General features: G+C 45.4%; 1 protein-coding gene across 1 annotated transcript in view; it reads left to right on the plus strand.

Moving 5' to 3' along the window:
* Nucleotides 1-15,800, plus strand: part of LOC120841385 (CD151 antigen) — a 58,370-nt gene that overhangs the window by 17,583 nt on the left and 24,987 nt on the right. The window contains exons 2-3 of the mRNA XM_040212280.2: nt 7,708-7,992; nt 15,170-15,268. Of these exons, the coding sequence (XP_040068214.1) occupies nt 7,708-7,992; nt 15,170-15,268 (384 nt within the window). The remainder of the gene's footprint in view (nt 1-7,707; nt 7,993-15,169; nt 15,269-15,800) is intronic.

The raw sequence follows: 15,800 nt of genomic DNA on the forward strand, positions 1-15,800 counted from the left end.
GATTGGGACAGATATCGCGGGCATTCCGATGCCTCGCCAAGCAACGGGGATACGAAAATTTTACGCTGAAATGCGATGTAGCATTGCCCGAGTGTATAGCGATGTCCCAGCACCACTATGCGGAGGGCTGGGCAGAAATACTTCAAAAAGTATTCGGGAATATAAATACTGAGATACATGTTTTAAGGCCCAAAATACATATACTGTGATACATTTGTCTTTTATGCAACGGGATATCCCTGAGATACTTCTGAAAAAACGGCGGAAAAGTATTCCGGATTACAGATGCAGATACTTAAAGAAATACGTGTTTTCCCGAACGGTGATACGCTGGGAAGGTGATTCGTGGCGAATGCAAATGATATTTAATGCTTGAGCTCCTCGTTTTGTGCCATTCTATGCACTACCCCTTACCTCGAACTTTCTATTTATCATTAATTCCGTTAAAAAGAAAAAAAAAGCACGTCATCCCTGTTGAACTACATAGTTACAGAACGGTAAAGACTGCCTACCATGCTTGACAAAAGGCGTCTGCCCGAAATGAACCCTGTTTTGCCGTGAGGGTGCATCTCATACTGTCGTCTTATATGCGTCTGAGTCACCCATAGCGTGAGGAGATTGGACAACATACCTGTACTTTTTTTCACTCAACTACATTACAGTTGCTCTGCTAAATTGGAAAGAGCTGACTTTGTGAGAGGATCTGATTTTGTTATTCTTCAAACTAACCTTCCTTAAACCACGATTTTTTTTTTTATGTTGGTGACTGAGATGAAGCATGCTAAAAGGCAGGTTCATATTATAAATTCCGAATCAAGTTGCACCAAACAGGTGCTTATATATTTGAAGTTTATCTTAAAAAGGGCAACAGATGTAATTAAATATCTAAGTCTGGCAAAGTATCGCGATACAAGCGATACATTGTAAGTGTATTTCACTGCTGAGATACAAACATATTTTTTTCAAATGTATCGCGATACAGAGATACAGATACTCGAAAGTATCTCTAGGGTACTATAGCGATACATTTGTATCGCGATGCTGCCCAGCCCTGTTTTACTAAACAAAGTCTCCGAGTTCATTTTCCCGCAGAACACCGAGACATTAAATCACGGCGAGAAATTGAAGCATCCCGGCGAATCACCAAGCGAATACAATTAGAGGTTAAATGTGTCACCTGCGCAATGAGAATGCGCGTGTGAAAAGTCATGCACATTATTCCTGCCCACATATCTTCTTTTTTATTTTTTTTGTCTAATCATTATCTGAGCTTCGTTATTCGCTATGATCCTTCTATTGCTCGCCGTGATTGGTCGTTTGGTGGTCTGCAGGAAAGTTAACTCGCATATTTGACATAAAACTACGTTTGGAAGAGGGTACAAAGGTGGTAGGCCGATGTCACGAAAACTTGGTCACTGAAGTGACGTGAATCAGAGCGCAAGAACAATGAAGCGCCGACCGATTTGCATCGCTGCGCTCCCTGACGGCGCGCTGTGCCTGCTGCCGAGAACCCTGCAGTGCGCACGTGCGTCCTTTTAATCCGATAGCATTCTTGAGCTACCCTGGATTTCTCAAACTTTCTGGATTCTCACACTCCTTCACATTCGCACCATCTTCGAAAGACCCGACGACCTCGGCGTCGTCATAGAGGTCGTCCTTCAGGCCGTCCTAGACGTCCTCCTTGACGTCGTCCTCTAGGACTTCGTTTTCGAGGACGGCGTTCTCTGGGATGTCGTACTCGGCGGCATCTTATACTCCGTGTCACTAGTGTGCAGTGCATTAGAAGGCAACGACAGGCGAAGAGAGAAAGGGCGAGCACTACGAAGGCGGGAGGGGAGAGGAGGGCAAGGGAAAGCGAACGGATAAAGAGGGAGCACTAGGAACCTTAGAAAGGAGACGAGATTTTTCTCCACCCCCCAACCTTTCTAGTGCTTGCCCTTTCTCCCTTCGCTTGGCGTTGCCCTCGCCTGTACTGCAGGCAACTAGTGACACGGAGTATAGACGTCGTCCTTGAGGTCGTCCTAGAGGCCTTGAGGTCGTATTTGACATTGCCCTCTAGGATGTAGTCATCGACGTTATCCTAGAAGTCACCTTTAAAGGTCGTTCTTGAGGACGTCCTAAAAGTCGTCCCAGAGGTTGTCTTAGACGTGGTCTCAAACGTCGTCTTTTACGTCGTCCTCTAGGATACCATCCTCGACGTCTTTCACGACGTCCTTAAGATCGCCCTACAGGTCGTTGTAGACGTTGTCTTTGAGGTTGTCATAGAAGTCGTACTTGAGATCGCGCTTGAAGTTGTCCTAGACGTCGTATTTGATGTCGTCTTAGACGAATGCTATCGCAATTCGGAGGCCACCAACAATGGTGGTTTCTGCAGCAATTTCTTATCCCCTGGCTTGCTCGTTAGCTCGCAAGACGCCGCTCCGGTAGCCGTGAGTCCACAATCTTCGCCGGTCACTCTGCACAGCGGCCAAGCTCGCGTCCTCTGTGGTACGAGCAGTTCACGCGACTCTCAAGCGTGACTCGGCGAAGCGTTAACCCCCCCCCCCCCCCTTTCTCATTTCTTGTGCCGCTCACATGTAGTTCTACTGAAATTTATGCAGCATAGACCTATATATATGCACCGGCCAATTTTTTTGAGTGTACACTCTAAAAAAACCTGGAGCGTCTACTTTTTTGCAGGGCATTTGGGGAACCAATCGCTGCGATTTGTGAAGAGGGCTCGGCGAACGATGATGCAAAAAATGTGTCGACATAAAAATTAAAAAAAAAAAATACGAACTGTGTTGTCACATTGAGCCGGGCGTTTGACGTGTTTACTTCTTGCTCTCTGTCACAGCGCAGACCGCTTTCTGTTGGGAACGACTTTTCAACTGTGTCATTCTTCAAGCTCCCTCCGCAGAATGCAGCGATTGGCTCTTCCAGCTGCTTTGCAGGGGTGTAGATGCACTGGATTTTCTGGAGTGTAGATCACAGTGATTCGTTCTGTGCATGTTTTGCGAGGAAGTAGACGAGCCAAACTTTTTTGAGTGCACGCTGTAAAAAAAGGAAAAAAAAAAACGTTTGAGAATTCACTTTTGTGGAGTTCAAGGAGACAGGTAGTCAATCACGACGAACAGTAGAAGGGCTTCAGCGAATGCCGAAGCTCTGAATATAATTGGACCATAAAAAATGCGATGCTCGCAGGGACAATCACAGTGGCGTTTCATTCGCTCAGTGTCACTGCGCTCACATCGCATTTTGTGGACCTAATCGTATTTCGTGCATCGTCAATCGCTAAAGTCTTTCTAATGTTCGCCCTGATTGGCTTCCACCGTGTTCTGCAGAAAAGAGAACTTACAGACTTTATTTTTTTAATGTGCAGAGCAACGCAGTCACTCTGCAAGACAATAAACCCCCTGTTTTTTGTTGTTGTTGTTTTGTTTTTTTTGCGGGTAACACTATTTGTGTTTTGTTTCAGAGCGTAGCTCTTAAGGCCCGTTGACATTCTTGCGACCGAGTAAGACCGAGAGAGACCAGACCGGTTTTTAAGCCTTTGGCGACTTCATAGGACCGGATGCGCTTCAGCGGAGCTGGTCCTAAGAGATCGCAAGAGGCTTAAAAACCGGTCTGGTATCTCTCGGTCTTACTCGGTCGCAAGAATGTCAACGGGCCTTTAGGCTCCCGTTTCCGCGTTTCGCAACGTCACCGTCGGCGTAACCGCCCCGCCAAATTTAGCAGGAAATTGAATTGGTGTTGAGGTCACGTGACGTCAGTTTTCCCGCTAAATCTAGCGGAGAAATTGAATTTGTTCATAGGTTACGTGACACGAAGTCATTTGACGTCATTTTCCCCGCTAAATTCAGCGGGGAAACTGAATTGGTGTTGAGGTCACGTGACGTCAATTTTCCCGCTAAATCTAGCGGGGAATTTCCCTCGCTAAGTTTACCGGGTTAAGGAGGGGGAGGGAAGGGTACGGAACGGAGGGGCATACCCTCCCTTCCGCACCCTCCCTTCCTCCTCCTCCTCAAGAGCTGCGCTCTAATTTCGCATTAAAAGAGTTCAGTAAACGTCTTTCATTTTCTTTATGCCTGTAATGCTACTATTTCTCTCTTTTTTTTGTGTGTGTGTAACGTTTTTTTTTTTTTTTCACACCTTTTTTCTTGTGGCGAACTGACCAGGAGCTCGAGTTGCCAAGCGCGTCCCAAAAGAGCTTCCTCTCGCCGGTGCGAGAAAGCGCGGGAACTCTCGATGGATCGATAAATTGATTCCGCCGTTAGAAAGAATGCATCTCGGTGGTAGCATTCTTTCAGCCAGGTCCTCCGGGATACGCTCATGTAAGGTTGTGTTGACGCAAGTCGATGGTAACATTATGCGTTCGTAGCTCGCGCTAGCGCCGCGTGCTGACGAAATTCCAGTTCTCATCATTCTAAAAAGTAAAGAAGTACTTTAATTAAAAAAATAAAAGTTCAAAAGCTTTCTTTTGCACCTCTGTCAAGTTAGTCTACAATTTTGTGCCTTAGAAGAAATTTTAGAGTTCTGGCTACCCGCACACTTCAGAAGAGGTCCTAACTTTAAGAAGAAAAAAAAAAAAAAAAAAAGAGAAAGAAAGAAAGGTATCGAGCTGTAAACCTCGAAGCTTTCCTCTCTAAACACTTGATAAGCTATCTGCTATCTGTGGAATCTATTATGGTCACTTACATCTTAAGAAGCGCGGCAGGGTGTGGCTGTTCACATTCCTTTCCTCGTGATTGGTTATTGGGTGTTCTTCTATCGGCTAAAGCCTCACTCCCATTGGCTACGAACCGATGCCTGGGGCTTACCATACTCTTCGTTTCTCAAAGTAGCAGTGACTATGAAATCCATAAAAAAAAATAAGAAAAGACGAACTAAATCTTTCGCGCCACATTAACTGCGCTTGATTGATTTAGTCAATGAGAGGACATGCTGGGAAGAATGAGAGAAACGCCGTGACATTGCACTTTTAGCGATTGCACGTTCTGGAAATTCAACGTAGGAGATCGACTTCATATCATACAAAATCACCAGTAGGATTGTAACTTTAGGCGCGAAAGAGAAATTTTAGACCTGCAAAACTTTATTACGATGTTACTGTACTCGGCGCGTATGTTGAAGAGGCCGTTTTACGTGGGGTGGAATTTTTTACGCGGATGATTGAGTTTAAGGGTGACTTCCAAGCACGCTTCTCCGAATGTCGTCGGCTCAACCTGGCTACGTATCCCAATTTCCCATCCGACAGGATTTTATATGGAAATCTGCACCGTTTTCTGTTCTAATTTGTTCACTCTAAGTGCCCAATTTTGCACTATCTTGCTCAATGTGTTTTATTCATCTATCAAAATGGTAATTTTTTTTTCAGTAGGTACACGAGACAAGTTATGAGTGCTCAATTTGGGTGATGCACTGAAATACACACACCGTAGGTGAAATGATGAAATAATTCCGAACGAAATTAGGTTCTTGGACCCGATATGCAAACCCGACCTTGAACCCACGTGGTCTACCCGAGTGTGACCCTTTCAGAGCCCGCTTTGTGTTACTTTGGAAGGAGACATTAGACTTGCCAATGTGTTCAGTCAAACAGCCAAGCCCATCCAGATGTAATGGGAGGGGTCATCGCTCTGTGGGCGGGGTTCAGAGTGGGTGGTGAACGCCACCTAACTTGCGCCTTGCGTCGTAAATATTGCGCAAAAAAAAATTAAAGAAAAATTAAGAAAAAAACATTAATGAAGGGGATAAGACCCTTCAAAAACTATCATTCCTGACGAGTATAAGGCCCTTCAATAACATTTTTTTTTATTTGAGTGTTTCTTTAAGCCCACCTTACACAGCACCGTTGTCGGACGTTACGGAGCTTGCGTACGCTTACGTCGAGGTACGACGGCAAGTCACCGGCACATCTGTTCTTCGTAATGACGTCTTGTTGTCTTATCTCGACGCAAAAAGTACGTTACTGCTTCGCAACTTGACAAAACGGTGCCGTGTGAACCAGCCTTTAAGCTGGTTCCGCGTGCGTGTTCTGCAGAAACGTGTGCATGGAAACCGTATTTTGGAGCAATGACTAGACGCCGAAATGAGTTGCAAACAGTTCTTTCCTCATAGAACAATGAGCGAACAAAAACGTCGTGCGCATTACCCCTGCGCAGACGCGTGTTTGCCAGTTCATCTGTCAGGACGCATTCACTGGATGCGCTGCGCAGACTGCAGCGATTGACCCACGACGTGCTCCTTCGAAAAGTAAACGCGCAGAAATTTTGTTTTGCAGCCTTTAAGTAAAGTGTCTCGGTGCTTTCCTCGACAAGTAACGACAACCTACATGCATGGCGAAGCGCATTCCACGGGAACGAAATTGCGCCCCTCAGTTCATTCTGCCGCTGCGCACAATCATGCGCAACGCACTGTCGAGCAGCAGAAATTGCAGCGAGAAATGTCGGTACACTTGTAAGAAGCGCCAAGTACGCTTTTTTTTAAATTTTACTTCATCGCAGTTACAGCTTAAGAAATATACAAACGCCGAAATGGCTTATTATTTCTTGAGCATTACTTGATGATTCCTTTTTCTGTGTTACTTTCGACTAATTGTACTTAATGATTGGCTGAGGGGCGATGATAAAGACTTTTCGTGGAACGTTTGCAAACGCTTTACGTTGCTAGCGGGACCTATATCAGCCTATACAGGGTGCCTCAAATAACGGCCAGTCTCTTTAAATCGAACGCCGAAAATGGATTTAACCCATCGCTCTACGATTTTGTGAAGCGTTGCCCACGGGTGGTGCTTTTTGTTTTCTACTGCAGAAGTGTAGATGCACTGGACTTTCTGGAGTGTAGATCACAGTGGCGGGTCCAGCGCATGTTTTGCGAGAAAGTAGACGAGCCAGAATTTTTTGAGTGCACGCTCTAAAAACAAGCAGAAATTCCGGGACACGTAAGCACTTCATTTTGAGTTGTGAATGCAAAAGCATGAATGTGGTTCTTCCGCTCCCTTAGTTCGTCTGCGGCGTACTGACGTAGAAGGCCAGGTTTCGCTACTGCCGAGGAGGTATCGGCCAAAGGCCTATCGCGTGCTCTCGTGAAGTGAGCGCGCCGCGCTGAGCTCGGCCGTGCAGCCCCTCCGGAGTTTGCCGGAGGGGCTGTCTTCAAACGATAGGCTGCCCTAAGACCGGTGGTTCCGCTGCGTTTCCATGCGAGTCGAGACTTTTTCTTTTTTATTTTTTCCTCAGGTAAGCGCGCTCTTTGCAAATTTTATAAAAAAAGAATGCACCACCTGTGGGCAACGCTGCACAAAATCGTAGCACGATAGGTTAAGAAACCGAATTTTGCGGTCGATTTAAGGAACCTGGCCGCATTTTAAGTTCGACAATAGCCAGCGCTGCCATCCGATGGAGCCAATCATCGAACGGCGTCAAAAGTGCATCGTCACGACGCTTTCTGGGTATGCTATTACTGGCTAAACCAACCACGCTCCGAAAAAAGCTCAGGATAGCGGCGCAGTCATTGTCCACGACTGGTCAAGTCGCTATAATACCAAGCGCACAAATGCGGCTAGCGCCGATGCACTTTTGACATGCCACTTGATTGGGTCCGTCGGGTCGTCCGGCTGCGGTCCGACTTGGAGTGAAACGGAGTCGAGAGCTCGGTGCCGTCACGTTGAGCGCGGATTGAGCGCGGGCGCAGTCCGCAGCTTACGATATGTGCTCTTGGGCCCCGCAGCTGTCCGGGCTGGCCCTGATCGGCCTGGGCGCGTACCTGCTGATCGACGAGCACCGGTCCACGTTGTTCCGACTGTTCCGCGTGGACGACAACTACGCGCTGCCGCAGTACCTGGCCTTCGCCCTGGTGGGCACGGGCCTGCTCGTCCTGCTCATCGGCTTCTTCGGCTGCTGCGGGGCCATCAAGGAGAGCCGCTGCCTGCTGGGCACCTACTTTGCCTTCCTCTTCGTCATCCTCGCCTGCGAGCTGGCCATCGGGGTCTTCGCTGTCATCTTCCAGGACAAGGTATACACCATTTCATTCCTTTATTTTATTTCAACGCGCTATCCATCCCTTATGCGGGACTAAGACAGGAGACATTAGACAGTTTTGGTGGACCGTACGCTATAGCTTTGCGTACGCAAGGAAATTGCGGGTCGTGAGTGCGCATGCGCAGAACGCAATAGAAGGGCAAGCGTATTGCGTACGCACGCAACGCTGGGGATTTTGCGTTGCTGGCTAGCGGGCCTTGCGGGACGCTCTCGGGAGATCTCGGACCCAACGAGAGCGCCAGTTTCAAGATGGCGGTTACCTCGACTGGCGCAGCAAGGGCGACGTGGTGTTTTCGAAGTTCTGTGTTACGTGAAATTGCGTGGTGTTCAGCTCGGCGATTCTTTCTGGGACTTACCGCGGTCGAATCAGATCGCCCTGCAGCTGAAGGAGTGCACAGTGGAAATGTTCGCCGCTCGCAGTGTGCGTCGACGCTGCGATCTGCTCAACGCTAAGCCTATTCCCACAGTTCATCGCCGACGGACGAACGACTCTAAAAGAAATCGCCGAAGTTCTCGCTATGCACTGGACATCAGGGTCATGAATTTCATTCTGCGATAGCATTGATAAAAGGTGCCGTTTCCACGGGACGACTGACGGAGGCTCCGTGTTCGAATTTGGCTACGCACTCGTACTGGTAGCCTCTGTACCCCGCAGAAAAGCGCGCTTGACGAGGCAGGTGTGGCTTGGTTTAATCTGAAATAAAATGATTGGACACTTTTTCTTTTTCAATATTTCTTTCCAGGAGCATGGTTGCGCTATAAGCACGCGGAATTCTACGGCTCTAGCAAATGTAACCAAGATCACGCGCGGTGTTCACTCGAAAACGTAACGCACAACTAAATTCGGTCCGAGCAGGTCATTTTAGCGTACGCTATACTATTGCGTACTGCGTACGCAAGAGCCAGCAACGCTATACTAAAACTGTCTATTGTTAGGGTCGACACGGTATGTGGAACAGCCCAACAATCACGTCCGTGCAGCTGCCCTGCACCGAAACATGCAAAATACATAAATCAAACGGGTGCAATGCCCGCAATATTAACGCGGAAAGCACCGTCCTTGCCGGTATCAAACGTTAAGAAATAATAAATGCGAATTCCTCCCGGCTACGTGCACTTGCAACTTTTTCTGGTAATTGGTTCCAACTCCTCGCTGTCTGCAGAAAGGAGTATCTAAAGGAATCCGTACTAGACCTTCTTTCTTTCGCGTACCTTCCGTGTTTATATTCCTCGTTATTCGCGACATGTCTTCACTTATATATTGATGCTTGTCAACAAAAACCAAATTGTTAATAATGCTGTAAAAACAAATTTAACTTTTTTTTGTTTTCTGCCGAGTTGGAGCATCGGTAAATTGGCTCTGCTGTACATAGTGAAACCGATTCCCGTCTCCGATACCGAAAGTATATGAAACGCAATGCCCGTCGTTGCACGTTTCCCAATTTTAACTGAAGTTCTTTTTTTACGTACGGCCCGCGTATTTCAGTATTGGGCGCACTAACATCTTGTATGCGATCAGCTTGGTTTCCGGTGAAGCAAGCTGAAAAGTTCGTCCGATAATTCCTTTTTTTTTTTTAGCTTTGCCACTAACGTTTTCAACGTTCTTTGCCCATTTGAGATCTGAAGTTAGAGTAAGACCAATATACTTTTATTTAGTAACATTGGTTAAGGTCACTCCTTCAAGTGTGTAGCTAAACGCCAAAGGTTGATGATTGTGAGGTATGGTTATGCATACGGTTTTTGGCGTTTTTAGCAACATTCGCCATTTTGTACACCAATCGTTTATGTTAGACAAATACTCATCTCATCGTCGACACTTTGACTCCGGTATAAATAATACAATCATCTGTAAGCAATATCGCTTGAATATACGGAACAACTATAAGGTCGTTAATATATAACAAAAAAAACAATGGCCCAACTACCGTTTCGCTGGCCAACCGCAAGAGGGAGACATGGTAGCCAGTGATACAGGGGGCGCGGCTGGTGCGGCAGCAGGGGGGAACGGTGCGAACGTTATTAAGGCGACAAAGCGACGACTGGAGAATTAGAGAAAGAAATCCTGCGGGGGAGCGGGAGTTCCTCATTCCTAATGGCAATTAATGGCTAGGACACACACGAAGATAATCCGTACTGTTTCCGCCCGTTAAGAAGGGAATAGCCAGCAGATCTAGATCCAGACCGAGCCTTGTGGCACACCCGGCTCAACATGACGTATTTTAGACCAATTTTCGTCACTACTTACAAATCGCTTACGATTATTAAGAAATTCATCGATCAAACTAAAAACGTTACAATGTTCTACTAAAACAAATTTCAATTTATTAGTAGTTTTCTATGACTGAACTTATCAGGCGCGTTCTTAAAGCCCCAATATATTACATCTAATTGTTTCCTACCATCAGCCACTTCAAAGAGATAATGCGCAGCTTTTACGAGCTGGGTCACTGTCCATAGTCCCTCGTGAAACCCACGATGATAATTGCTCAGAAACTTGTTACAAGAAAGAATCTGACATGTTTGGAAACTATATTCTCTAAAACTTTGCACGTCGTTGAAGTTAAGGCAATGGGCCTATAGTTGCAGACAGATGTTGCTTCGCTGCCTTTCGGTATAGGAATTATTTTACTCATTGCCCAGTCCTCTAGAAAAGTTTTCGTTGCCAGCGATTTTTTTAACAATTACAAAGAGGTATTTGGCCATCCATTCCGTGTATCTTTTTAGCGAGGCATTGGGAATTTCGTCTGGACCTATCGACTTAGAAGTTGATAGATTCAATATAGTCAGTATTCCTTCCACTGAAAGTGCCAAGTCATCTGCGTCCGGGAAGTTTTTAGGCAACTGAAATTCTATTGATTCATTATCGTCTATTGTGAAAACACTTGAGAAGAATGTATTAAACAGGTTTGCAAGGTCTTGCTTATCATTAGTAATGCCCTCCTTTGTATTACTCAAGTAGCACAGAAACATTTAAAGAATATTCCAAGAACATTAGCATGAACATTTGCAACGTTCTCGGAAAGTTTGCGAATGTATCTGTCAACGGTCTCTAAATGTTTATAGAGCGTAGAATAGAGACTTATCCGTCACATCTGGGGAACATTCTCCACGAAATGTTTGCAGAACGTTGAAAGGACATTGAATAAACATTCACAACATTCTAAGAATGTTTCGAAAAGCAGACTAATGTTTGCAGAACATTCTCAGAACAGTAAATCAACATTCATGGAATAATGCTTACGGTGTTCCAGTTATCTATTCTGAAGAAAAGAAAAACCACAATTGGCTGAATGCAGACTATGACGTCAGCAAAGGGTGTATCATCGACAGAAGTAAGAGGAATGTCAGAACTTCAGTTTTGAGGGAAAGCGCTATGATTTCAGGCTTCCACGAAGACCATCGAACTTGTTGTTCACAAGGTAATGACGTCACAAAAAGTAACCAAACGAGGGCGCCACCGAAACATCTCGCCGCAGCACCAATGAACCATACTGTAAAGCTCCTCACAGGGCGATCAATATTTTTTAATCGAAAGATACTTTACAACATAATGTAGAAAACGCGAGACCGTGGTAAAAGCAAGGAAACGGAGAACGTCAGTTGAGACGTTCTTTTCCCCTGTTTTTCGTCTTCGACTCCGTTTCCTTGCTTTTACCACAGTCTCGGGTTTTATACATTATGATCAACATCCACCAGCTCGCCTGCGCACTCACAGTTTTTTTCATATTTTACAAGGCGCAGGAACAAGATTCCCGCTTTCCTAGCGCACTAGCCTGAGCATGTACTAACGACAATTTACTCCTATCTGACACTTGTCAACTTTTTTCATTCAGAATGTGCTGCATACATAACCGACTACTCACTCCGAGCTTAAGAACAGATACACATGGCATCCCACATTTAACTGCACGATGTAGCCGTTTTCAAAGTTTTAAACCCCTCATGATAAAAATCGGGTCTATTCAAAACTGCACCTCTACATACGCAGTGAGTGCCAAGTTCATTATCAAGTTTTGAAAACCATTGCTTTTCTCCTACACCTTATATCGCATTCCTCGGTAGACTCATATAAAACTGATCCCTTATGCTAAGTTTCCAGAAACTCCACTTAATTTGCATGTTTTTGGGACAAAGTGGCATATAGTGAATGGTGTTTCGAACCACAGGCTGCGTGAGAGCTCCGTAAAGTTGACTTCACCTGCGAAAATTCTATAAATTTTCGCGAGCGAACATTCAAAGAATGTTGCGCATATGAATGTTCGAATGCGAATGTTCCGAAAACATTGTACATACGAATGTTCGCCAACGAACGTTCCTAGAATGTTGAGCAGCTTACCTTGTAGGGAATGTTCGCATACGAACGTTTCTAGAACGTTCCGAATGGTGTTTTAACGTTCCTTCAACGTTCAGAACACCCAGGGAATGTTCGCACGACATTGGGTGCTGCGTGGGTAAACTCGGAAACGCATTTCTTTTTTTTTTTCTTTTTTTTTTTTGTTAAATACCTTTAAAACGTTTGTGTTGATTGTCTGAGAAACTAACTACTAAGGCATTAAAGTACTTATTTTTTTTTACTCTTCTATTCGACTTTTCATTGTCTTGGTCAATGCCGTAATTTCATTTCCTAAAGCTTTACGTCGTTCCCGGCAGATCCTTCCTCTACGTCGTTTCATTTTTTTTTTTTTTTAAGATGAATAACTTGCCTTGTAATACAGGAATGGCGTATTCTTTTTTTTATTGCCCACATGCGCTGTGCAGCTATCATAATTAACTCTTTCATGACTAATTTAATAAAGAGGGATAGCATTTTTAAAGCTACACATGCCTCAAAATAGCTTTTGTGATGTATAAAAAAAAGGAAGTAAAAATATATGTTAAATTATAGGCCGATTTTTCTTTTGCCGATAATATCCATAATCATTAAAAAAAGGTTAGCTTTTTAGTCAATGTCCTCATTTTGGACGAAGCATATTTGCTGTGTCATTCCCAGTACGATTTTCGTAAGGGTGGAGAAACAATCACATTGCTAGAGGATCAGACCATATTTATAAAAATATTGCTAAAAACAACTTTGTGCTATCACTATTTCTGGGTGTTTGTTTCAATTGATCACGGGTTACTTCTATATGAATTAGAGCATTTTTTGGCTTCAGATGTCCATTTTTAGAATATTTCACGAACTATTTATCCAAACAGAATCAACTTGTAAAAAATTGGTGACGTTAACTACGGCGGATATATACTAGTTGCGCTACTGTTTAATATTTATGTAAATGAAATTGGTAATTTGAACTTCTCTTCACGTCTAGGCCGAGGATACGTCTATGTTATTGACTGAAAATGACGAAATCGAAACGGTCTTTTCACTTCAGACAGATATGTACAAGCTGATATAATGATATGAAAGCCATAATATATTTGTTAACATAGACAAAACTTAATTATTGTGCTTCCACAATTTTCACGAAAGATTAAAACTTACTACTCCTCTGGTTCTCCATTGTCTGATTGTCAAAATTGTAAATGTACTCCAGTGGTGTATGCTTTATCGGTAAAATGTCCGGCTCTCTTTTTTAATCTACATCTCCCCTGGAGCACTCGTGTAGATTATTTTGCAGAACGCATACGAACTGCATCTGCTTTTTTATAGCTCTTACACAGAATAACAAATATGTATTTGAGAATGAGGGTTTTCCAAGCGTGGGGGAGTGCGTGCTTCGGTACGGTTTAGCGGTTTCCGCTAAACCGTACCGAATTACGGTACGGTTTAGCGGAAACCGTACCGCAACTCTAATTATAAAATAATTAAATTTGACAATATTTCGCATAACGAATCGAGAAGAGCTAAGATTTGAGGTAAAAGAAATTATTAATTTCTTTTATCTCAATTTTTAACAAATTTTAACGCGTTTTGTGGGGAAAGTGAGGTATTGGTGGTTTTCATAAAAAAAGGCCGACCGATAAGATGCGGGAAAAAAAGCGCGCCGAAGACATTTAAGATTGCTTACGTGTAGGAGTGCGCAAGCATTCCTACACGCAGCGCATTCCTACAAGCAGCGTGCCACATCTTACTTTTGCGCATGGCGCTCCGGCGGTGACATCAGGCTCCCCCACGTGCGCAGACGCGGTTCCCCGCCGGCCTCGCGGCTTCCGTGACGGTGCATCTGCGTTACTGTGCTTTCCCTTGTGCTTCATAGATAAGGCGAGTCCGCTTTGACCTTGAGCGGCGCGGGCTTGATGAGGTATCTTTATGGCCATCTTTCGGGCACAACGCCGACGCCGCCTTTTCGCGTAATGGGACTTATAAGGCTTTCGCCTTAATAACCGATGTTTGAGGCTCCGGGCGTTTTGCGAAAGCGTTTGGAACCCGCTTGGACAGCATAGCTAGAATTTTACGACAATTTTACCGTTAATCGTTTCGCGCTGAACGTTTAGCGTGATTCCATTTGTTACAACAGGATCCAACAGCCTGCACTGTAATAAATCTGGAGTGTATACTTTCCCGCAAAGCACTTTATCGCCACTGACTGCCTAAGAAACGCCGGGCGTGGCGAGTTACAATCATCTCATTATCCCTCCGCAGTCAATGAGAATGTGGCATCAGCAGATAAGATCGCCCGAGAACGAATCACAAAGTAAGAAACGCAAAAAGGATAAGCCCCACCCTGCTTCTTTAAGCTGCCATGAACTGCAGTGAAACACGATGTGCGCTGGCCAATGACCATCGCATCGTCAGCGTGCCTGCTGACGCGCGTCATGATGACGTCGTCTTTGACCACCGACTCCATCGCATGAATACGGGCTTTCTGTCCAGGTAGCGGGTGACTATACAAAGTACGGCACGGCTACAAAATGATGGCCCAACGAGTGAATAGGCTGAACGGTCGGTATACGCTCCACCCGAGATAACGCTTTCAGAAAGCGTTCGCGGAGTCGTTCCGGAAAAGGGCGAAACGATGCATATCAGCCACCACGGCCGCGTCGTTTCGGTCAGAGAAAGCACGAAGGATGGCAGCGCGACAGCATTATCTGCCGCGTAACGCGCCGCGTATGAACGCGCCACAAAGACGCCGAGGTTAATTGACTCGTCGAATACCAGATTGAGTAGGGCGGGCCGCCGGAGTTGCATACGACGACGTGTTCTCTCGCAGATCATGTCCGAGATGAGAGACAACCTGACCAACGCCCTGAAGAGGGACTATGGAAAGAAGACGCACGTGACCACGGCTTTCGATTGGGCGCAGGCCAAGGTAAGTGCAGCGACGTCTTATTTCTCGCATGGCTGTACAACCCTAGTGCATAAAAGAATCCCCAGCGACCTTCATCAGTACATCCTAGAAACCCAAAGCCGGCATTCCCCCCCAAAGAAAGAAAAAAACAGAACACAGAACAAAAAAACCGTTATCTCTAGTGAATCCACGCGACGCCGCATACCACGTCAGCATTGCCGCCAGAGCGTCTTGCAGCATATCACAACAAGCGCGACGTTGGCATGTATAGCGTCACCAATGCGGACGCCTCTTTAGCCGTGAGGCGGCTCTCGTCGAGCTCGTGTGTTGGCCAGCTCGTGTGTTGGCCGCTTGGCGCGGGTCAGTGATCTATTGAAGAACAAAAACACTGGCTAGATGGCGTAAGCCGCCGCCCGATTGAAAGGCATCCATCCATTCAACAATGACATCATACGAGGGCCTTGCCCTTTAACTTGGTATTTGGTGCTTCAGGACGAACTATACTATTTATTTTAAATGTGAGTGTAGTCAAAGGAAAGGAGACGCAGAGACA

This window comes from Ixodes scapularis, unplaced genomic scaffold, assembly GCF_016920785.2.
Source record: "Ixodes scapularis isolate PalLabHiFi unplaced genomic scaffold, ASM1692078v2 ptg000064l_1__unscaffolded, whole genome shotgun sequence".
NCBI lineage: Eukaryota > Metazoa > Arthropoda > Arachnida > Ixodida > Ixodidae > Ixodes > Ixodes scapularis.